This window comes from Pecten maximus, chromosome 1, assembly GCF_902652985.1.
Source record: "Pecten maximus chromosome 1, xPecMax1.1, whole genome shotgun sequence".
In the NCBI taxonomy this organism is placed as follows: Eukaryota; Metazoa; Mollusca; class Bivalvia; order Pectinida; family Pectinidae; genus Pecten; species Pecten maximus.
Window position 1 is genome coordinate 45,106,391 of NC_047015.1, and position 26,281 is coordinate 45,132,671.

Sequence of the window (26,281 nt, forward strand, 5' to 3'; positions counted from 1 at the left end):
ACCTGTTTAAGATTTAATGTAATAATGTGTAAAATTAAGTTTTATGGCCGTTAGAATTTTATAGGTTTTTTTTGTACCAAATGACTATACTTGTTTACATGTTAACCTTTATCTTAATATATTGCATGTATTACGTATAAAATTTAATTAAGTAAAAACCAATAAATTCTGCCATGTTTAATCCTGTTAACTAACCGCGCACATGAAAGTGCTATATAGTTATAAATCGGGACCGGTTTTCCACTTCATACATCTATTTATTTATAAACAAGTTAATTAACATTTTTCTGTGATTAGTAAACAGACTACAGTAGATATTTCCGATATGAACAGGTGTGTGGATGCATACAGGTATTTCGATCTAATTAAATACCGACATTAAATCTCTCATCAGTTTTTTTTTCTCTGCGATATTTAGTTAAACAAAACTTAACGACTATTTTGTTCAGAGTAGTTGTGACAACCAAAATGTAAATGAAGGTGGAGAGATAATTGTCTGGACTATTTAATTGAAAACCTCTCCCATTACCTCCCCTGGGAGACCCGCGTGTGAAAGAGCGACCCCTTATCTAGTGATCGGAATGCCAAATGGGGACAAATGTAGTGGTAGCCATGTCGCGGGAAACATCAAATGTTGCGGAGGCTGAGAGTGATGCTCTGTTATCATCTCATTCGACAATCTTTAAGATAAACTTCAGTTAATTAATCGGGATGAGATGTAACGTTACAAGTAATCTTCACAGGGAGAAAATTAATATGGAGAGGGCACCAATTTTAAACGATCCCCAGAGATGTATAAACGAGACAAATTCGGACTTGCCTAAGCCGTCTCATGCGGCGGAATACACTAGTGTCGCTCGCCTTTAATTCCGATTTCCTACCAAGTTGTCATCATTTCTATAATAAAGTAATCAAGTCTAAAACTATCTTCTGTCGATGTTTTATGATATAACAAAGGCATATGTAAGGATGAGTTAATGAAGGTTTTGTATGCTTTCCCCCACACCGTCAACACATTCAAAGTTGTTGGCATTTGAGTTGACTCGACTTATAATTGAAGGCTGCCTAACGGCGGAGGCCTACAGACACAGCGGTCTAAATCGGATTACTGCTATGATTTTTGTTGGTTAAAACCACGCAGATATTATGTTTACAGCCTGATAAGGTTATATATAATGAGATGAGCCAGGAGGAGTAGGAGGCGGAGGGAAGCAAAGTTAGCTGTAACAGCAAACAACTCCAAGACTTGCTTATTTGTTGGTTAGGAGCGCGTGTCCATCCAAAATTTGACAGAGTGAGAAGCCCTGCAGGCCTGCTGTCTACAGAATCTGTGTTTCAGGGGGACATGGCACCTCACTTGTAGATGGAGTCGAGCACGGACATATGTCGGAGTCTTCTCGCCAGTCGCTAGCTTCAGCGGTCCTCAAAGACGGACTATCTCTTGATCTTTAATTCTGATACTCGAGAGTGCATCCCTAATGATGGGGAAGACACCGGACACTGATATCGTAACATCCGCACGACCGCCACAACGCTGATTCGTCACGGACGGCGTACAGAATATGAATATTCTTAATTCTGGCCACACCAAATCCTAACCTGCCCTAATAGTCCGGCACTTGATTGTTATAGCGTCTTTGATGTAGTGCTGCTATGTTGTAACGGATCTCAACGTGATGTTGACATAGTCCTAATACAATTGCTCACATCCCTTTATATATATATATATATATATATATATATGTACGCTGTAATCACATATACACAGAAAAATATATATCGGATACCAAAATTGAAGTAGAACCGACGAGTAAAGATCGAGTTTGGATGACAACTGAGATTGGAGTTCTAGCATAAAAAACTATTAGCATTGCTGACATTGGATCGACCGAGCCCCGGCGTCTGTGTCGATGACGCAAGGGAGTTCTATCAGAGGAAATTTAAAACAAGATCTATATTTCATTTGATTTTTCATTCCTGTTTGTATTATGATACACCAGTGACGGAACAAAGCTATGGACATGCTTTACTTTGGCGACACAGTGCCATATGCTTACCCACCTTCCTACAAACAAGGATCCTACTGCGATTTTAACAGTGCATGTGCCTATCAAAATGTGACCAATTCCGGAGCCTGTAGGTTTAGTTCCGTACCTCCGTCTTATGGACCCTACTCCCTCCCACCCGGGGGGTGTAACGGATTTTTTAGCAGAAAACCTACACGTATCAAAGGTAACTTTTTTTTAAATATATCATAGTAAACTAAATCTATTGCATGTAAATTCTGCTACTCATAACAGCATGTTTTTTTTCTTCTAAATTTAATTGGTTATATACATGATAATTTCTAATTTCAAGCAAAACATATTTTATTTTTGTTTTGATATTGATGAGTATAATTTTTATTTTTAGACACATTTAATTATAATGGTAGTAACAATGGGGATAGTAATAGTAATTGGACGCCATTCAATATTTCATTAATTATTTCTAAAATTCCACACCGGTATTGCTTTGTGTTGGTCTGCTCGGGTGTATACAAGCATGAAAGCTGACTTTTACCAAGCGAAGTTTAAGTTGACATATGGGAAAAAACAGTGGATGTGTCGGCTATGTGTGGCATGAAAACATCGATTCGGAGATATAAAAAAAGAGAAGAAAAAAATAATGACATGAACGTCTGAGAAAGCCATCAGCAGAGTGCCGTAGAGAAGATGCAGGAAAATGGATGAGGCGCTTGTTATGTACCCTAAACAACCGACATATACCCTCGTCAATCCTGTCTTAATTTAGCCAGGTGGATTGATTGATGCTCGACACCAAAATAAATAGACTTTTTAGAAAATTGAGATTTTTTTTAATTTTAGATTTTAACTTGCGTATTATGTTCGGAAAGCATTAATCTTAAAATCTGAAGACAAAATCTCGGTATCCTTACTTTTATTGATAGCATTTTAACATAGATACATTCAATGAACGTTAGACCAGAACAAAAAAAAAAACGTGTTTTCCAACATTTACTCATTGTGTTATTTCACAAAAATCTTCATATGATCAATGTAAGAAAAAATATGTAAAAATATAAATTAAAGAAAGAAGAAAAGGGCTGTGGTTTGTTTAGGAAAGCACGCTGATAGATGGCCAAGCGTTATTGATTGGAATCTGTTCGTGGAGATCTATAGGCGAACCTCTTTTTTTGTGTGTTTTGCTTTGAACTCGAGGCAAGCGGGGAAAAAAACTTGGCAGAATGAGGTATTATCATACAAATCAAACCAATCGGTATGGAGGATTGTCACTTTTTTACTCCGAGTTAGTGAAAACATCTGTTTTACTGACATACCATAACATGGCCAGCCCTCACTCGAACTGTTACAGGCAGGGGAGGGGGTTGTTAGTTACACATCATTGATTGTCATTCAATATGAGATCCACGCTGATAAATATTTAAAGGAATTCTCCTGTTGGTTTTAAACGTTTTCTGTAATATAGATATTACCATAAATATTTGTAATATAACGAAGGCAGGTGAAGTAGGATTTTCCCTTACATGGTTTATTTACCGTTTCTGTAACAGAGAGAGTGTATAAAGGTAGTATAATTATACATAGTTTCAAAATGCCGGTATTCATAATGAAAGTATATATATTCGGTTAAAATATACTAAATTTGATAATATTAATTTAATAATTCCATAAAGGGATACTATACTCAGCAGGTGTGTTTTTGTAGAATTCCAATACAGAATGTTTTAACCTTCAGATAAAATGTAATGTAAACGTGTCATTCAGTTCCATTACCATTATTATATTATTTCCATTAAAAGTAGTTTAATGGAGAAGCCTATAACTCGTACACTACAGCTAAACAAAACTATATCATAATATTAACATTTCAGAAATTAGCAAGATAAAACTCTTACACGGCAGTTATATTTTCATAATTCTATGATTATCATCATTTCAGGAATAAGCAGGATAAAAAATATACGACCAAGTAGCAAAATATTTATTATAGATTATCATTTCAGGAATAAGCAGGATAAAATTCGTACGATAAAGTAACAAAATATTTATTATATATTATCATTTTAGCAATAAGTAGGACAAAAATCGTACACGGTAGTTACAAACAAAATATTACCATTTTAACAATGATCAGGAAAATGGATAAAATTCTATCAGAGAGAGAGAGTTAAAAATGATTTTATATTATACACTCGGGTAAAATATTTTTTTATTGATATTTCAACAATAAGCTGGATAACACTCGTACACTACAGGTAGAAAAGTATATAAACACATTTTAGCAGAATACACCGAATACAATACAGGTAGTGATATAATAATATATTTGGTAAATCCGTCATTAACATACTACGTCACTGTTATGAATGTTTGTACGTTATTTGAATTATTGCTTTAAAATATATCGGAAATTAGTATTTCTAAGTGATTTATTTGGATGGAATGTAGGTTATTTACCGATACAGGGGACATGTAATTTAGTCCAGGTTTTATTGTTTTGCTGTAAACAACATGCTCATTACTGTTTTTTGTTAAACCTTTGGAAGCTTAATCACAATTATCAATTCATATTGTGACATTGCTTTGATTTAATTAAGGTAATAAATAAGAGCAGTGATGATCTAGATGTCACATGATTTTGATAAGAAAATGACAGATATTATACGAGGTTCATATCTCTAACAAACCAAAGGACAATCTGCGAGTGACAACAATATTTCATTAAACCTCCATTGTGATTTATGCATGTGTGAAATAAACAAAATGTTTCTCATAAATTCTGATTACCGCTAAACATGAAGACAGAGAAATTTAGATAAATAAGGTATATCTTTTTTTAATTGATATATTTGTTTTATCATTTATTTTACTCACGGGTACTGTGTTGGAAGTCATACACCATGAAGATAGTCTCTTTATACTTTGTAAAAATATAAGTCATTATTTGACGATTTTCCGTCCAACATTTCATTTCCTTCCCGGTTAGCACCTTATTCTTCGCATGCAAGTGAATTTGAATGTAAATAGAGGTATATATTAAAAAGAGATTTTGTTACACTGCTGAGGGAGTCGAGCGAATCTTCTACATCTTCCGTGGCCCAGTCGACATTCCTTATATAAGCTACAGTATATCATATGAAGCCGTGTTTACAAACTACCCTCGCATCAGTGGCGTTTAAACTCTGTTACAATGCACTATTTTCCCGACGCTTATTTGTATTGATATACTAGTTTATAATTACTCCCTTCTTCGTTAAAAAAATGATGATTAGGACGGCATATGAATGTATTTTTTTCCGAAACGTTTTGCATTGTATTTTGTTTTGAAATCATACGGCATAAATATCCATTGTATAAAATACACCATGTTGATATTTGGTACTGAAAAACTATATGTAATAGAGTCCTATTTTTATTGTAATTTTAAATCTTAAGCATAATTGTGTATAAGGAAATTATTTTAAAAAGAAGGAACAGTTTTTGTGTAGTGTTATTAATAAATGAGTATTTTCATAACGTTATCAAAATATATAGAAAACTGTATCACTTGCTTTTCATATTGTTTCATGGATTTTAACAACAATCCTTGTTACAACTGAAATTATAAATCAAAACGTATTTTTTTGTTATAATAATACACACCTAATTCAATTTGTAGGACCGATGGTTTGATTGACGTGAGCGTATGTCTGTACGTACTATCCGGTTTCTTATCAGAGTGTTCGGTGACAACTCCATATTGTGTCATAACATAACAACAGCCGGGTATTGCCCGAACAAAGACCGAGTTGTATTTTATTAGAAAGCAAAGTAACACAACATCCAAAAGTGGCAGAAATTGTCTAGAATTACGAATGGAGAATTGCTCGGGTTTAACAAAGGATTGAACTTCCGGTTGGGATGTCGCTCTGTCGAGGAAACTTTCCTCTGCTGTCAAGTAAATGGCTTAATCTCGTGAGGAGGCACATTTTAACACGAAACCATGTTAGAATTTCTACTTAAAGTGATAACGCCCAATCACAATAACATGTATTTGGGCTGACTGACCAGCCAAGGTGTACCCAGTGTCCGTCTTCTGGTCGCCCCAGGAGGTCCGGTTTCATAATGAAGCTTTATGTTAGAGATATTATATTGTATTTCTCCACAACAGTTTTACTTCTAACGAGTTTATACATATTAATGTCATTCAGAAAGCTGCTAATGTCTGTTGAAAAATGGCTATGTGTGATTTTATATTTAATAGTTAAGGGAAATAAACAAAAATGTATTATTTCTTTGAATATGACATTTCAATTATTATCTGGTGAATTCTAAATATTCAATCATCCAATTTCTTTTTTAATAATATAATTAATTAAAACATAAAACAAGACACCTTGACTAGATAAAATCCCAGCTCACCAGATTTGGATTTTTATTTCAGAAATCAGTAGCGATTATTTTAGAAATATTGTAAAGAAATAGAAAGCAGTTGTCAGAATAATAATGTCAATTCCAAATCCATATTGTGTATTTTTTTTATTAGTGCCATATCTTGAAAGGAAAGTCTCTAATTCCATTTTCTATAAATTATTGTTTAGAAATTAGCAAACAGAAGATAATTGCAATATTCATTATGTTACATTTATATATATATATATTGTAACGAAAAGCACGTGCACGAATACTATGCAACTCTTTGTAAACACGAGTCAGTGCTCGTGCTGGGAGAAAATTGCGTGAGGCGATTGTTTTGCGTGCCGCGTGGTTTGTTAAGAAGCGCCAATACCCAATTGTATGGTGCTTGACAACTCAATAAAGGATTAATCAGGCGAAATAGCCAGAAATCTCCAGGACCAGAATGAGGACTGTCAAGTCGTGAGACACCCGGACAGATTAACGGCATGCCTGATAGCGGATATCTCAATACACAAGCAAATAACACTAAAACAATCAAAACATGTTTTATCACAATCCTTATAAAATGCATTAGATAATTTAGGAGACATATTCACTGGAATATGTATCTATATGTCAAAAATAATATAAAAAAAACATGATGAAAGAATATGTTGATGGGTCAAATTATTTAAACTATTATACGCTTTTATATGTAGTTAGTTAACAATATATTGCTGATTCACTTTAGGTTTATCATTACCGTGCTTGGTACAAATGATTTCACGCCGATCTATGGGCCTGGGTTTGCCATACCACAACAATATGAAAATTTAAACACTTTCCTAGGCAAGGAACAGTGTTAACATGACACGGATGATTGTTATCGTGTATTATAACTATGCTGCGAGCGCTGGGATGGCGGCTCATTAAATTATCACCAGTAATTGGACAAATAGTCGTACGGACTGACACGAGGCAGCGGCCAAATCAGTCAACAACTTCTACTACAAGAAAATATCGCTGAAGACCAATGTATCAATCGTTTATTTTATATCTGGTCACTAGCCTGGTACTTCATAAGAAATGTTTTTTTTAGTCGTTGATCTATCTTGTCATAAAATGTGGTCACTCTTCTAACGGAATGTCGACCCCTGTGTTTACAAAAACATGGAATGGTTGTATACGGTACACGCACCAGTGGTATCTGTGGAGAGATAATACAGCCCACTGATTGCTCATCACCTCGCTAGATTGACAGCACGGGACACTTGGCGACATGTCACGTGATTTACTTATATGGTTAATTGGGCAGGTACTCAGGTGGGCCGGACTTGTCGCTCGGGAGGCGTGTCCAACTTTGATCGATCATCCGTATGAAATACTATCTTTGATGCATTGCTTATGATGCTTGAATTATGCTGTAAACCAGCATTGACCTGTAATATTTATGATGTATACATCTTGATCCATATACGCGGCTTGTCTGCTTTCAAATTTAAATCTAAATGTCGAAAAGGCATCAATTTGGTTAATACAGATGCAGTTGAAAGATTCCGAAGTGAAGGAACGGAAATAAGACAACACACTGAGGGAGAGAGTTCGTTGTGATCTAGTAAACAACGACATACCCTGTAACCACCAGATACCGGAACAATATAACTCTGGAATCGGAGTCGGTGATCCCTCCTCATCCGGAACACTACATTCGACTGAGTACTTAAAGAGGTGTCCAGTCATGGATTTGTCAACAGCTTATCGATATCATAATCCTAATTTGAATATGGTGGATTTTTATCATTCCTGTAAAAGTAAGTCACAGTCGTGTACACGTGGATAGGGTGTGTTTTTATTTACACCTAAATCATTGATGTTCCATGCTGGTATTGGTAGCCGTAATTATTGAATAACCAAACCTTGGTCCTAAAAGATCAATTGATGATTATTTCGTATTAATGTTTTGTTAGAGGTTAAGTGCAGCATATCTAACCGTCCGCTGCCAGTCAAATAATATTTCATATACGTGTTACTACTGTACCGTGCTCTGGATCTCTCACCCGTAAAACAGGTCTCACTGAAATGAGTATGCGTATCCACATATTAACGGATCGGGTTGCTGGCTCCATTTCGTGCCCATTGCAGTCATAATTTCAACGGACTAACGCGCACCAAATTAACGTGATAACTAACTGGCAATTCCATGGGCTACGTCGTGGATCGCTAATATACCATAGGTAGAGCGACCCGGCAGTGTAAACTGTCATCATAGTGGTACCCGCCCGGAACCTTTTCTGAACATCTTGCATCACGCCATCCGAGCACTGGCGGACCCATGGCTCGGATCAGAGCACAGGAGAACCTTAGTAGTCCATTTATTGTCCCACTGTGAAAATCTATTACAACTACCACAACACGGGCCTACACGCCTCACCAACAAAGTTTGTATATATCAATCTAAACTATACCCAAATCCCACAAACAGTGGCTAACACCAGCATGTACTAGTGCTGTAGCTCTGGCTCTTATGTCTTCATCATTATGATTATTTACAAGGACTGTCAATCGTTGGTGGTAAGTGTTGTTATTTCGTTCATCTTATTACCTGCAGTCAAAAGGTTAAATACTAATTTGGAAGTGTTGGACATCTCACTATTTGTCTGAATCAACTGTTAATTCAGTTCTACAGACAGTAAGACGATGCTCTATATCTAATATAAAGTGTCGACCGACAACAGCAGATGATTTGTTCTGAACTTTGTAGTGATTTCTATTCTCACATTATTTGGTAGTTTTCACCTGACGTCCACTCCTTTAATGTGAGTCTTTGTCCTCACCTATGAACAGGTATCTTGATCACGTGTATATTTATTTGGCATATATATCATACGACAACGCTACCAGCCTTACAGATTAAAATTTTCGATTTGATGGTGTTCCCTGCCATAAAGTAAAGTGCAGGTATGACCAGGTAAAATGGTGATGTGCTCTTTCTTGATGCTCTCGTCTAGGTTGATGGAGAACACTCTGTTAGTGTCACTCGTATAGATCAAGGCTACTTTCTCTTTGTACACAATTGATGAATATCTCGCCCAAAGCGCGGACATCAATTTTCTCACCTGCTGTCAGGAGGTTTTGGTGAAAAATATCCACCATAGCTTATCAGGGATCTTATAGAAATCTTAACTTTAAGTACTGAAGTTTGTTTTTGGTGATCAGCAAAGGAAACCTGCTGTGGTATTGTGGTTTTATTAAGAGCATCTTTGATTGGTACAGGGCGGTCTCACGGCCCAGTCCTTTAAAATCTACTCTAGCCTCTCACCGGTCTCCGAGGCCCGACAACACTGGCCTTTACTAGTCACCAGTCGTATTTTGATATTAAGTGCAAAACAGCACATATAATATTCAGAACAGTTTACACGATCAATTACCTAATGTGGCTAATTTTGAGAGATCGGAGTTATTAGGGAAATATATAAGTTGGGCAAAAACTTTGAACTTGCAGCAAAAGGAAGCAACAAGCAAAAATACTGCAATTTGAATTGATGGTAATACCGCAAAATTGGTCCAATTTGCCCCAGTGTTCTTTTGACTAACAAGTGGGGGCATTTGTTCCGTACTCTAATGCCGGCATATTAGACATTATCTCTTCTTGAAACTAAATTCTGTGCATGTTTCAGCAACTTTGACATTTGGGGCGTTAAATTGCCGAGAGTCGTAGAAATGACACATTACATACCGCCAAAATAGATTGACTGGAACAGGCGGATAAGGTTGACAGAAGGAAGAAAGAAAGGAGGAAGATTTACATAACCATTTAAACATGGTCACTGATTAATTTTTCTCAATTGAAGAAAATGTGGATATATTCCGAGGAATATTTTGAAGTATATTTTCTTGTGTAGAATGATGAAATCGTGTAATATTTATCGTATTCATTAGTAATTTTGTGATTGTCGAAAATTCCTTAATCAAGGATTAATCTGAGCGAATTCTACTGCCGAAAACAATAACTGAAGTCAATGAAAAACCCTCGGATCCCTGAATGGTGTACTGAATGAAGTTATATTGTTTGGAGTCTCGTCATTTAGAGGTGGGCCCGATTGGAGGTATGCACGGGCTATTGTTAGTGTGTGGATGAATACAAAGCCCTGTGAACCCACTCTTGTCAAATGAACCTATAGCTTGTTGCGTGGACCGGGACTTGTACACAATACCGCGCTCGATCGGGGTACATGGCTTCCTCTCACAGTCGTATCCCATAACACCAGAGGAGGCTCTCATACTCGTCAGTATTTGGTTAACTATCCAACCATGCAAAACACGTGGGGATCATACGCACCACACTCTCTAGCCTACCAACTGCCTCCTCGTTCATACGACGTATTTGCAGGTAAAACAAAACGTATTTCAGGGGAAAATCTGAAGGAAAAAAATTATTCTGAGTTTTGTAAAATCTTTCTGGACCTCATCATGTCATTAAAGATAAATTATCGGGTGGATTTTTCTAATATATTTCATTGCAGTCCATAACTACATTACTTTTTACGCGTGCTAATTTAATAATATATTTTTATCAGAAATGTTTTCTAATATATAACAAATACATGTCAACGTCATAATCTATTTAATTGAATTAATTATAATAATATTATTGGATGTCATCTGTTGATTATTCCAGATTGATTCGGAAAAAGTAAAATTATCTCTGAATCGACACCATATTTTGAAGTTCCAATTAGCGAAAGCTCATCAATAGTACAATTGAATATATCATTAATATTATGATACCATACGACATTATTTTAAAGTGATTTTGGTGTTGTATGATAAATGGAACAAAACTTATTTAAATGAAGCGAAATAATCTCTTACCAAATTTTATTCTATGATTTAAAGAAGAATTGGAATGTTGTATCAAATTCAGTGTTTAACGAATGCTCATTATATTATATAGTGTATACCAAAATAGGTTACTTAGTTTGAAAAACATATCTTATAACTTTTTCTGGAGAGGTTGTAAATTATGCATTTTGTGACATTATGTTTATGATGAGTGATTTTGTTTCTAATTGTATGTTGACTTTATGTTATGTGGTTGTGATGTCTGTTCGGCTGGGGTCTCTCGTTCACAATATATATCTGTATGCCGTATGTATATATGACACTACCTGATCGCCTTCCACTGACCTCCTACTGGACAAAGTCCAACATCATATGAAAATATGGAAATTATAGCAATTATTTAAATCAAATTATATTTTTAACCAGTCTACATCCAACGGTAAATTATTACAAAAGCTACATAATTAACTACATATATTCCGTATATAAGCACCTGAACATTTATTCACATTTACACCCTTTGCACTCGGTTTAAAACGTTATATTTATTTTTACAGTGCTGGTGAATTTATAGATTATACATTTAGCCCTAATCACGTAGGAACTAAACTATTGTGAAGTTAAGTTCCGTTTGATATCGGGATATTTTAAAACAATAACCAGACTGCCATTTTATCCGCTTATTTGCGGTAAATGAGTCAACATGAACTCTGTCGTAATGTATTGTAAATCTAGACCGTCAGTCGTGTAAACAATTCTCTTACTTTACTTCTTATGTTTCCGGTGGAAATATTGTTAAAAACACACAACAAACATTTTTCTATAAATGAATATATTAGTATATATATTGTACTCATTTACATATTTCATAAAAAATAACGAAACACTTAATCGAATTGTTAAATGAAATTATATACTGTATATATATATATCACTATTAGTTTTGTTATAGATATATTTTCCTAGATTTTTATTTTATTTTTCATTTTATTGCAATCGTTTAAAGAAGAAATAACTTGCAACAAAGATGATGTTGCTTCTCATGTGCTTTTTTCTTTTATTGATCTAGTTCGTATCTAGCATATAATAGATATATATATATTTCTTATATAATATTTTTAGATATTTTTCTTCGATGTTTTGAACATTTTCGTTTTCTTGAGATATTAATTGATATGCTATAATTTCACCGTATATAAAGTAATGTAGACTATAAATTATAATTCGTATTTCATTGGATAAAACTTATATTTAAATTGATATGGATGTATAAACTTTTGAAAAAGCAAAGTCATGTTAGTTTATTAAACCTACATCAAGATGATAAAGTATTTTATTTAACATTCATATATAGAATAAGAATAAAAAATATCAGATGCGAAATACATTTTAAATATTGATTTGAAAATATTCCAACAAAATTAATTGCCAGTGGTATATGGAAACATATATATATTTCTAAACACACGGTTATAATTTTTTCAAACATTTTTACTCTAAATTTTAAACACGACACCTACATATAAATAACGAAAACGTATTTTTTCGATTTTCATATAATTTTGGAAGCGTTTGTCCATTTTCAGGTCATGGTGGGGTCAATCAGTTAGGAGGTGTATTTGTGAACGGGAGACCGCTGCCCGATGTGGTGCGACAGAGAATTGTGGAACTGGCCCACCAGGGAGTTAGGCCTTGCGACATCTCACGCCAGCTCAGGGTATCCCATGGATGTGTCAGCAAAATTCTTGGGAGGTAAGTTATTTTCTTTCCTTTTAAACTTCTTTTATTTCTTTGCCAACAACTGCAGACCAGTTCGCATGTCCAGGATTTATTAATCACCGTCGGTTAGACGGCATTTCTTAAATGAAACGATTGGAAATAAAATGAGCCATTTGCCGGTCGGCAGATAACCATCAGTAGGTTGGTATGTTTTGCCTCCAACCATAGTACATGGTCTTTCATCTTTGATTCCGATGTGCGACTTTTGAAGCTTTTATGTGTAAAGTCCACAGAGACAAACATTGGTTACCTATCCCTGGTTACGAGGCAGATAGCCACATCAACCTTCCCAGCCGATACTAAACCCAGATGACACGAAATGACACGTTCGCTGCCACCGTTTGGCTTGAATATTATATGTTGGGGCGTTGATGTGACCATAGGTCGTTACTGATATCATCGCCAGTGTATTGATGAAGATGGTGCAGTGGCTAACTAGGTGTATAATATATAGTCTACATTTCGATTTTAATTCCAGATCCACTTGTGACACAGCAACATGCTGTACACATGTCACACGTTTAACAGGACTTTCGATATTGCTGTATTTAATGACATAACCTTAACGCAAGCATATTTAATGTAATTTGATACTGGTACAATATTTACAAATTATGTAATAATTCTATTTGAATGTTTTGTACAGTTGTAATGGAAAATAAGTACATCAATTGGAAAGAATATTTGACTTCAATAACTTGCCAAATGATATAACAATTCGTTCCATATAAATCAATAATTCTGTTCATCAGTCGACGTACGTATATATATATGTATGTAAATGCTTGATCTTGTCAAATGTTCAGGTCGGTTTGGTGATATGAGATTTAGCTAATAAGTATGAAGATTATTAAGAAACACCCGTCACTGTGTGTTATAGAGTGATTCAACCTTATAGGTCAGTTGTTTATCTCACTGATCATCTAACCGCTTTATTATATAGTTATTCAGCATATTTATATATTTCAAAATTAATTACTACATTCTGACAACTTTGGGGTATTCGTTTTAAAACAGCCTAGTGTAGTGCATGTCATTGAAAAAGATACATAATGTAATTAAAAATCAATAAGAGAAAACACTAGATTTTAAATATCCCCGAACCCCCGACCCTACGAGTCGGGTTAGGATTGGATTACAACAATCTTATTTACAAAACGTTTACATTTTTGTTTCATTGTTCAGTAAAATAGAAATCTCTTTGTTTGGCTTCTATAAATATTCCATTGAATATAACTTATATCACTTTATCTGACAAACTATTTTATGTGTTTTTAAGCGTCTCTTGTTTCATGAAATACGGATTAGCTGGTACGACCATTGGTTTATCTTGTTAGTTTGTACCCAGAGTTGGGAAGATAAAACGGGTACTATAAATACAAGGCTTAGAGCCGGGATGAATTACGAGCACCCCTGATCAATTAGGCATACAGAAGAACAATTATGAGAGGCATGTGGAATACGGACAGTGCGGCACGCAACAATTATGACCAGTGCATTCGGTACTGATCTGACCAGATGAACGCGACAGGGGTCAACCGGGTGGGCCTGTTATGGATAAGGATAAGGGGCTGTATTGTCCCCTCGTGGCCAGGGACAAACCACATCGCTTTGTAGGGTGAGCGTTGTATCTACATCCACACACGGTAATTACACGGGTTAACCGACCACAGACCTAGCTCGGGTTACTGGAAGGGTTTGTTGATACAGGGTACATAGTAATGGTATGTCTCTCTACAGATCATATTGGTGCGATATATATATATAGGAAATTTGGCCCGAACAAGGCAGAAAAAGGCCCAGGCTTTGATACCCAATGATGGGGAACGAACTTGCTTCCTTCGGTCCTGTGCTTGTCTAATTAGGCACAAGAATACCAACACAACTTCATGTCCAGATTCATTTCTCAGTAGTATGAAAATGTCAGAGACGGTTTATCACTATTGAATATAACGTCATCTTCCTCCTCGTCCTTTGGTTCACTCTCCAGCAAGATTTTCATATCAGCTACAATGATGTCCTGCAGGTAATCTACATATATATATATAATGATAAATATATTACAATAGGTTTTCTAAACGGACTTTCCTTTGTAAATATATTATATAAGATACTTTAGTTCAACCAGACCTATAATGTCGGGTTATTTTGTACATTAATAATGATGTACAATTATTGTCTAAAGCGATGTTTCGTAATAGTGATATATATGATGAACCTGATATTGACTTGTCGTGTATGATGAACAAGGTCATCATCTCCTGTAACACGTAAACTATGAATCATGCTAACACATTACTTATACATTTATCTTTTACTGCTTATATGAAGACTCGACACAAACATAAAAGTATCTCACTTAGTGTGAGTGAGACACGATTACTCTAAATCCAATAATCTCGTCCAAGGAAAATATGCATTGACTTTAATTACAGTTTATCGAGAGCAGACATTAAAAAGCCTTCAACACTTAGTCTACCTGATTGAAGTCTCCATGTAGAACGGAGTCGTCATTTCTATTAATGTTTTTCTAACAGGACAAGATGTTTATCTTTAAACTCAAAACTTTTATCATTCTGGTTATAGAAAAGAATTGAGCTCGTTTATTATTTGCAATTGTGCATACAAAGTATTCATAATGAGATAACATGTTTATTATTGATGTTATTTGATGTATATACACTGGTCATTATAATGTTGAATTGTAATTTATATTCATCATACGGATTTATGATGTGAGAACCTCTAATGAGGTGAAATTTAACCAATGTTTATGTCAACACTTCAGGTAATTTTTTTTCAATTAAGACATATTCTTCCTTTGCTTCAGTGTAACATTTGTTCACCGAATTGGTGTAAGCGCTGTTGAGTTATTTACGTTGTACTCTTTAAAAGAATAATGTGGGGAGGATTAGCTTCGACATAAAAATTGTGGTTTTGCCCTGTCTCCAAGACTGGATGTCAGTATATTATCCAGCGGTTACAGCTACCATGTGACAAGACACTAGAGAATGAATGCTATTTATGTGAAAACAATTTCAGTTTCAGTTTCTATCACATACATAACTGATCGTATAAGTGTCTCAATAAGTAACAGCTTGTCGCCGTATTCAACCCAGCGACTCAATTACCAGGACAGAAACAGATGCAACACAAATACAACTAACACTACATTCCACTCCTCTCTGATAAGTTGTTTTATTGCATAGAGATAGCCTTGTTGTTATAGTTTTATTTTAAAGTTCCTTCAGTTCTTTTTACATTTCAAAATAAAGTATATCGATATGTATTCTTGTGGGGGTAATTATTTGATGTTTTATTAAGGACGAAAACATAAAAAAAAAGTGTTTTTCACAGCTGTGCAACCTACTCATCGGCTTATTTATAAAGATGCGCTCCTATAGCTAGATGGCTGTGATAAGACCTGGCTTGTCTGTTAGTCCCTGATAACCTCTAGCTTATATCTTCTATTAGGAGTAACATAAACCATCAATATTTCTCTTAAACGAAACATATCTTAAAGCTAGAATAGGTCATTGTCCTTATCGCTGATTGTGTTTTATAATTTTAGTATTCAATTTTATTATATAATATTAATGGTCGGTAAAGTTATACGTTTTTATAAGTTTTACAATATATCCAATTACATAGCTGTGTGTAACAATATCTTGATGTCATCGAAAGTGAGTGAGGCATCATACGGTGTAGCCGAACACTACAACTTACCGTAAAATATTGCATTGGGGTGTAACGAAGGATGCGGCTTGTGAATTCAAACAGAATTAATGAATATATCATAAAATGTGCCTGAGGTTAGATTTACACGATCAAGTAGAATTACTTGTATAAACTATTATTATTTCGTTGAGGGTTATATTACAGACTAAAGCTTGTATGAAATAATGACATTATTATAGTAGTCGAGAAAGGTTTTTTTTATCTTTAAACTAAGTTGCAATGGCAATCAAACGTGCGAGATAAAGATTCAAACTTTTGGCCTTATTTTTTCCGCAAATTAAGTTATTTTCTCGCGTGACAGTTATCGAAGTTACAGGGCTAAGCTGTTATGCGGATGTAGAAAAGACGGGCTCTGTTGATACTTAATAGAATTTACTAGAATACAATACTAGTTACTGTTTTGATATATTGTATTTTCATTTGGGTGCATTGTATTTTCAGGTATTATGAGACGGGTTCCATTAAACCCGGGGTGATTGGAGGTTCCAAACCCAAAGTCGCCACACCCAAAGTTGTTGATGCCATCACACGGTACAAACATGAAAATCCTACCATGTTTGCATGGGAGATTAGAGACAGACTACTGGCCGAACAGGTGTGCACGTCCGAAAATGTCCCAAGTGTCAGCTCTATCAACAGGTGAGTGATCATGTAGATGTCCAGTATGTAAACACATGGCATGGGATTTGAAGTGGAATTGAAAATTGTAATCAACGGCCTGTCATTCACCTGCACTATGGACGATTAGCTCTCATTAAAAAGATATTGTTGCTAGATTCGTACCAGTACTCAAATGTACTACTTTAATGAAATAAGCATGATATAATTTGGCTCAAATATTTCTAGAAATATTGTTGATGATGGGATAAGTTTTGAAACAATTTAAAGTCATTTTGACTATAACTATTTGTACATGTAACAGACATACATGGACAAACTACAATTTATAAACTCTAATAGAAAACACCGTTGTATTATGTACCCCATTTATTTTGATGGTTCATCGGCACTGGTAGGAAGCCGACACTAAGAACAGCTACGCACCTCTCAAAATCAATTGCATTTTAGTCCAATTTTAACAAAAAGATGGCGTTGTCTAATTATCTAATTGCTTTACTTGCACCTATTAAACGTCTGGATGGGCACATCACAAACTGCAGTATAATACTTTTACTCATAACCCACTTTCATCAAGGTACATTCCCAGATGCCTTTGGTCCTTTGTAGTTGAAGGAAATATTAAGCATTATGGTTGTTAAGACTTGTTAAGACGAGTGATATACGGCCTTCGTAATCTGTGAAGATAAATTTGGTGTATTCATCACCAACAAAACTCTCAATATAATAGCAACTGGTGTTGCCTAGGTGTCTCTTCCAAAATTGTAAGTACACTGTTTCTTTTGTACATCAACATTTATAACCTCTAATATCAGTTTTATACCTCATGAAGAAAAATATGGCCGATTATAATTATCAAATTATAACTAATTTAAAAACGATCAAACCATAAAAATGTAAAAGAGGAAAGAAGACGTCGAGTTAAAGTATGTTCTATCGAATATGTGTTTTTTTACAAAGTGAAATATATGACTTGCCAGTGATTCCAATCTTTACCGAAAGCCCCCGGTTATATCAAATGTACATATTTGAGATCAATTAGAAATTTTATCAACGTCAATATTTTTATGATATTCTTCCAAGCCCATTCCTTACATAGGCATACTTTATTAGTTGTTATAATCTCATACAGCCCATGGCTAAATTGGAAGTTGTAAGGTGTTTAAAACGACATAAATTTATTTGACGGAAAGAAAGTTACAAAACGTTCATTTCTGTGCAGAAGTTATAATCATAAGTTACAAGATAAAGAAACTTTCCTCAGATCTTGTTTTTCAAATTTTCCCTTTCAATCGAGCATGAAGCCGATCTACGTTCTGCACTCGTCGCACTGGTGTTCCTGCGGATGGAGCTAGATCTGACTCTTTGAAATGTTTGCCTGCGTCTGCTACACAGTATCAATATTTATAAAACATACACCCTTGTTACATCACATTGCTCGCGCTGACCTTATCTATAGAACGAGAAACCAGACTCAAGTAAACACCCTGCTATGACAAAGCAAATTCGCATCCTCCAACCTAACCTCTGAAATGCAATAAGAAGATGACCTTTACACTCGTATACAATGATTTGACATACATACAGCTGTATAAGTTGGAAGTTCATTTAAAATGTTAATTTGTACCTTTCTTCAAGTTCATGGAATGAAGATGAACGGTGTGTAATTCATGATTAATTGTGCTTTGATATGATATTGTATAACTATTATTTTAAGCATATTTCGAACGTTTATTGTATAGGATTGTTAACTTCAACGAGTCACGTTAATAATTATAACAGGTGGACCTAGACAAATCTAGTACGGTTTAAGCCATGTTCAATAAAACAAAACCACAGCAAGGCTATTCCCTATACATATACTAAAATAGTTATTTCTCAAAGTAACTGTTATATTTTATCATTTCATCAATTAATTTTCGTCTTGTATAACGACATGGAATACAATCGATATTTAATATGAGAAATAACCCATTATTACAAGCTCGCCCCGGCTTTCTCGACAGGTTTTGTCCTTCTATTATAAATCCCTTACACGTATTTATAAACAAATTAGTAAGTTTTCTGCTTGAGTCGCTCACTATGAGAACTGATGCCCAGGCAAATGGCAGAGGGATGGAGCTTCATAAAGGTTTATTCGACCGTATTCATATTTGGCAATTTTATTTTTATTGGCACTGGCAAACGATGACCCTCACAGCTGTTGGTGGTTGTAGGCAGTGCTCAGTACCATTAACGGTTTGGGATTGACTACAAATGTCCCCACCCTCACATGCTCCTAATTAAAAGGCAAATGTCGTAAAACCAGCTCAGCATTGCAAGAAAAACTGTAAACATCACGGGCATTGGAACACTGTCTTATGCATTTGAATTTAAAAAAAAATAGGAATTAGTTTGTATTATATTTAAATACCTAACATATACAATGTACTCGAAACATAAGTATATGACTTTATTTGGAAACGTAAAAGACATTGACAGGAAATGTGTTGAAGTATAACACAAATAAGTCAGCTGTCATTTATCAGTAGGCAAACCGATCGACATTAAATGGGATAGGGGAAAATGCAAACTCACAGAAGAGTAATAGTGGAGTGAATAGGTAGAGAATGACATTATATTGAAAATGTCTCAGGCTGGGATACAGAGCATAATGAGGGTACACTGTTCATCAGTGACGGGTCGTTGTTGTGTATATACAGTAAAATGTTAGTTTTTGTCACCGTATATATTTATGAGGATAATTTTATCGGCCGCATGCATTTTAAACATGTATATGCTAACGTCAAAATTAATATTTCATCAAATAATGTGTTGGTTTTATAATGCTATATACCAGTACATTTTCATCCTAAATTATGTATGGTTTGTTAAAATGGCTTTTAATATTGATAATTGTACATTATATCTAAATTTAGCTCCTATATGTCTTCCAGATTGGAAAATGCAATTTTACTAACGGGATGGTACAAAAAATGGATTTCTAGTTTATTATTATGAGTTCAATGCTATATATCAATTTCCATTTCATATTCATTATTTAAAACATGTCGACACATAAATATAGAAATAAGAAATATTACAAAACCTTATCAAAATATGTTTAGATAATCCAATAATTTAAAAACAATAATAAATAAATTGGACAGCATCTTTGTAATGCTGAAATATATATAAACACTGCTGATATCATTGATTGATTTGACATTTTCTCGCTGCAGTTTCTGTCATGTCGTGTATGTTATAGGCTACACATTATAACGGCAGTATCTGCTACATCAGTATTTAGAAGTACTAATTTTAAAGATAGGGTGTGCACGACAAGACAGTACCCTTAACGTGCAGGTAATGTTGATACTAGCAACTACACGGGCATGGCGTCATATGCTGACGTGCGTTAAATCAGCCTGCTGGGGTGGGCCACGCGATTTACCACAGATGGTAGACTCCATCGGGAACTTTGTCGTGATACCACTGAATCTTTCTGGAAAATGACATAATTGCTGGAAAATTTGAAACTGTTTCGAGGATGGTTGCGTGTTCAATCACCATTATAAGGAAGCGATTTGGGTCGTGTTAGTTTATGTTTAGCATTGGATTTTTATGAGGAATCACCGGGTACATTGGGGATAGCGGGCGCGGGGTATGTGTTTATTTCTGACGGGTACACTCAGTACAGTTGGCAGTTAGCTCCTGCTGATGTGGATCCAAGTGACGGGTATCGAATGACAGGAACGACGAAACACTAGCAAAATAAATTTTACAGTCGAATTCTTGCTCCTTTTTCTACTACTGCCAAGCCTTACAATGCTAGTGTCCCGTGTCCTCTCAGGTTGGTAAAGAATTACGTGCTCACTGAATCCTGTGAGGGTCCTGTGTAAAGGTCGTTTCGGTACAGACCACCAATAATGGCCCTAAATTACCCACCACAAACCAAGAGCGGTGTGCTGCAGTTAAACTTTAAACCGAACGTGCATAGAGTACCATTCGGAGGCCATAAAATACGTCACCCTTACCCTTTCATTCAGAAAAGTAAAATCAAAAGGTTCAGCTCACCATGTTTAACGGAAGACGATCAACAACTATAGTGTCAATTGTTAGAAATACCACTACTTATACCTTACTCCATATTCACGTCTCGAGGTTTCTGAAATTGAATGTCTTTGTACTAAAATGTTCCAGAAAAACGTCAAATCACATTAAAAGTTGATATAAGTACTCAAAAGATACACTTTGTAATTTAGGCTCATATAAAACGCTAGTCTATAATAATGGAATAGCACGACAAAATATACCTTGACAACGTAATAGTCTTAGAATCACCTGAACAAGTCTGACAGGGTTCAGTTTTGAGGAAATACTTTATTGAAATTACAGGGTATAACTTTTTTTTTATTAATTAATAAAATCATAAGGTTAAATGATTGTAAATTCAGATTGTTTTAACATGTCAATATGTTTTGTATTTGAAATTTCTAGTAATATTTACAGTTTGCAATTGGAGTTATTTAGGTTTTTGGCCTGTTGGAGATAATTTGTGAATAGAGTACCTTCAGGTAAATTTGAGGATGTATGTTAAGGGGAGGGGTGTAGAGATATGGAGGGTAGAGTGAGGAAGGGCAAGCATTACCCAGGAGACTTCGTGTGGAAGTGTCGTCAGTGTCACTAAATATACGTCAAACCTGTGTTCGGGTGTCGCATCAAATATAAGACGCCTTCGCCGGGATCTTAACACGAGAATCGGCTTTAGTTTCTCAGACCGCAAGGCACACACACAAAAGAAACAGAGATGTTTGTCTCGTAGAAACTCCAAGAGATAACAAAAGCTGGGAGTGAGGGGAACATGCAATACCCAGTCATTCAGATAAGAGCATTGACTACCTGTTAAACGAATCCGGATAGTACTTATCTCCAGATGACAAAGGAATGCAAAAACAATGTTAGACATCGTCTGTTTTACTCCATTACTCCTTCGACGATTGAAATATTTGTATTGACTGGGAACAAAATAGGTTAAAGGTCTTACAAAAATAGCACGTCACGTGATTTGTTTACAAAAATAGCATGCCATTTTATTAGTCAAATATATTCGTTAGTTTTGGAAATGTTATTAATCATGTATTTTAGTAATTGATTCAGTTCACATTGTTTCGTTAACGTGTTTATATATATATAAACTACCAGTAATTATCGCAATAATTAGACATTTATTTTGTTTGTTTCTTCAACCAAACGTGATGTAAAAAAAATTACTGGATTAATTTTGCGAATTTCATCTGATCTGATAAGACTTCCAATACGTTTGTGGTGAAAATGTACACATATCCCTTAGATGACCATTACGTAAACACCCGATTCTCGTGTAAATCATCTCATTAAGAGAATACATGTGGGGAGTCTTGAGAAAGCCAGCAGGTCTTCCTCGGTGCGATAGACCTCCGGCGTTAGAAGTATAAAGACAGGGCAATTGGCGGTCGGTAATCTACCGAAACTAGCTACCAGTTTGCAATGATACATGTCAATTCGGAAAAAAAGAAAATGTAAACTGATAGAGTTTTCAAAGATGCCCTGCTGACAATGCTGATGAGCTGTTGTTTATACTTTGCGAAATGCATGGCTGTGCTCCATTTTGATCCGAGGTAGTTTTGATGATATATGACTTTTACAGATTCTGTCTCGCCAAGCCGTCATCATGGTCATCAGTAAATCGTATCAACCTCAAACATATGGAATTAAGACAAACGATGATTTTTAGAGTATTTTTATTATATTGATTTACCAAAACAACATCCGGATCTTGAACAGTGTTTTAAATTCCGGATTTGTATATGTGAATAAAATGAACTATCTGTGAATGAAATAAACTATTGTTCTTTATGAAAAATAATAAACATATTTTATCAATGAAATAAAAACATTCTTTTAAATGTTTTGTCCTTTCAGAATTGTACGTAATCGAATGGCAGACCAGGCAAAACTTGGTTCCCCTAGCCCGTCCAACGATGCCTCGAGCCCCCCTCTGTCACATACCTCTTCACCTAATGCAGACTCGCTACAGAGGACTGGAACGTATTCCATAAGTGGGATACTGGGCATTCCAAATCAAAACGCTCAAAGTATGGCCGATCCTTCCAGCGTGAAAAGAAAACGAGAAGACCAACCAGGTAAGAGAAACAGCAAATTCTTCTTTTACTAGATTGTACATACAATTTGGAAGATGATTTAACTGAACCTTCCAAATGAAAAGGTGAAGGGGTGTGTAGGAATATCACGTTTATTTTTGTCTCATTAAACGTTAAATTCGTTTTTGTGACAAAAGATACATTTATCGAATTTTTGAATTCTTTCCTTCATCGTCTTTTGTAAGAAAAAGCATCAGGTAATATCTAATGCCGGATGTTTATGACCAATACCTGAGGACCTGAGAGGTGCTACGCGTGGGGCCATTAATTGGACGCTCCAGGGTGTGATTAAAAATCTGGAAAACTACCAAATGTATATTCTGCTCTCACGGCTGAAATTTAATTAATTCAAAAATGATGATTTCTTTTTAATCGTTAAGTATGTTATAGATACATTTTTCATGTTACTTAAACATACTTCTTAACATTTTTCTTGCAAATTAAATTTGGTAAATATTTGGAATAACTTTGATTTTATCAATGCGGTATAATTATAGAAAAAGTGTGATAATTCAATTAATAGAATGTAAATAGCAAGACTTAAATAATCGTTTAAGTGTACGGGCGGCAATAGAAGCGGAACTAACCGCAAGGCTTGTATAATTGTATATAGTGTTGATTTCACATCTTGAAACAGGCCATTGCTTTCAAACTATACTGATCCTGTATATTATGGTGGCTCTATCTATTTAAGACGTATCCTTTTTAACACAAAACCAGTTATTATGATTCCATAATGTGTGGAGACTATTAAGAACGATGACTAACTTTTGAGTAGATTTTACCCCCAAACTGTCATATATTCATAGTAGAACAGCATATAATTACTAATTAGCAATGACCCAAGTAGAAAACGTTTAAACACTAACTACCAAACACTTGGGAAAATCCATTACGGAACGGTGCATTGCTTTACAGGTCTAAAACAACTTCAGAATGGGTGGAGATTTTATCAATGCGTGGACTGACACAAAACGGATAGATAGTAAAGATAAAGTTTTTGTATATCTCGAAACACCACCCCGGAGATAGCTGGTTTTATCAGAGTCCTAAATGTTGAAAGAATGTCGCACAAAAACAGACTTTGTCCATCACGCTATTCGGTTACGTATTATCTCATATCTGGACTGGGAATGAAAAATAACATAAAGGCGTGCCAAGACAATACAATGATCATTTGTATAAAGATCAGCTGGCTTGGTGTCCGCTTTTGCGTTGTAGAACCATTGTTATTGTCGCAGAACTTATAAAATTAATCATCAAAAGCTTGTCCACAATGGCAGCTTGTAAATGTTATCTTTGGAAGAAAAATATGTCTTGGCTAAGCCCTTCCGGTGTGGTTGGTTTATTCAATTCCCTCATGCCCATACAAGATGACATTTAAAATGATACAATTCATTAAGAATATTTACCATACGACTATTTCTTAGTATAGTGGAATTTCTAGACTATTTTTTCATACACACGTGGATTGCTGATGACTATCAGGTTATTCAAAACTTCGTTGGTCCTGACAAGTCATAACTCACAATCCCAGTTTTCATACCAGTATTTAAAAAATCCTGTTTGTAATGCTTATAATCAGAATATGCTTAATTTATGTGTAGATTTCGCAAAAAAAAAAAACTATGTGTATATTTGATATTTAATATGTAGCTGACTTGACAAAGCTTGGAAGACTACCCAATATACCTGTCTGGCTAAATGCAATAAAGTTTATAGGAAGAGCTACCTGATGCAAACATTCCCCAATCAATAGGTAGTCGATAAAAAACAGGTGCAAGTGCTGTTCGTTGCCAGTGCAGATTTATAAACGGTTCCTTAAAAATCAATATAGCAATTTATAAAACATGCCTTCTTCCATTTCCTTATCGAGTCATATTTCGGAATTATTTTAGTTTTTATCAAAATTGGAAGTATTTACCAGATTATATTCTGAATTCATTATAACACGTCCTGGTATAGTTCGTAATGCACCATCAAAAATTATAATATTGCTATATCTCCCTTTGTTGGGAGGGGGTAAAACGTCCGTTATTGGAGGAAGGTAATGCATTAATGTGGTTTAATGTATTTATCTTATCCGAATAAATACTTAAGCGGAATTTGTTTTACTGATAGTGCCTGCTCATGTTCGTATTCGTAATTACCATAGTGTTATAAATGATTAATTGATATTTGTGTTTACCTCGTTGTTTGTGTATCATGAAGCAATTATAATATTTGATAAATTTCATCGGTGTGCTGAAGTATTCACACATTTGCCACATACATTATCCGTATTTATATTTACACGTGAAGTCTAGTTTATACATGCATGTTTTAAATATGTACCGTATTATCTATAGTATGGGTACGCGGCGGTGTGTTAATGTTCGAGGGTGTAAGTAAAGGCTAAGCGTGTGTCGGTGCTATCAGTAACATGACGGTGGCCAATATGATGAGTCCATTTACAGTTAAGGACACCTCGACTGATAATAATTAGCAGGCTGAATAAATCGATGAGATAAGTAGGATGGTACGGGTTACCTGTCGCACGTGTAGCCCCAGGCCGGTGTAACGGCCAATCGATTGATTAAATGATCATAGTGCCCGAGTATGGCAACAGCAATTAAACTGCCTCCTAACCGCCCCAGCATCTGAAGCTGTTTAGTTGGAATCAAACCGACCTTATCTTCAAGTAGTCAAACACAAATTGCAGTATGAACTGTTTGTCCATCA

General features: G+C 35.1%; 1 protein-coding gene across 12 annotated transcripts in view; it reads left to right on the forward strand.

Moving 5' to 3' along the window:
• The window catches only part of LOC117334864 (paired box protein Pax-5-like), a 73,824-nt gene that overhangs the window by 34,151 nt on the left and 13,392 nt on the right, over positions 1 to 26,281 (forward strand). For 4 of the 12 annotated variants that reach the window (XM_033894716.1, XM_033894748.1, XM_033894727.1 and 1 more), the window contains 3 exons: positions 12,830 to 12,995; positions 17,202 to 17,399; positions 23,322 to 23,542. In XM_033894716.1, coding sequence (XP_033750607.1) covers positions 12,830 to 12,995; positions 17,202 to 17,399; positions 23,322 to 23,542 — 585 coding nt within the window. Of the gene's footprint in view, positions 1 to 1,962; positions 2,233 to 7,858; positions 8,213 to 9,070; positions 10,792 to 12,829; positions 12,996 to 17,201; positions 17,400 to 23,321; positions 23,543 to 26,281 lie in introns of those variants that run through there. The other 8 variants (XM_033894709.1, XM_033894734.1, XM_033894770.1 and 5 more) reach the window with 7 other exon arrangements.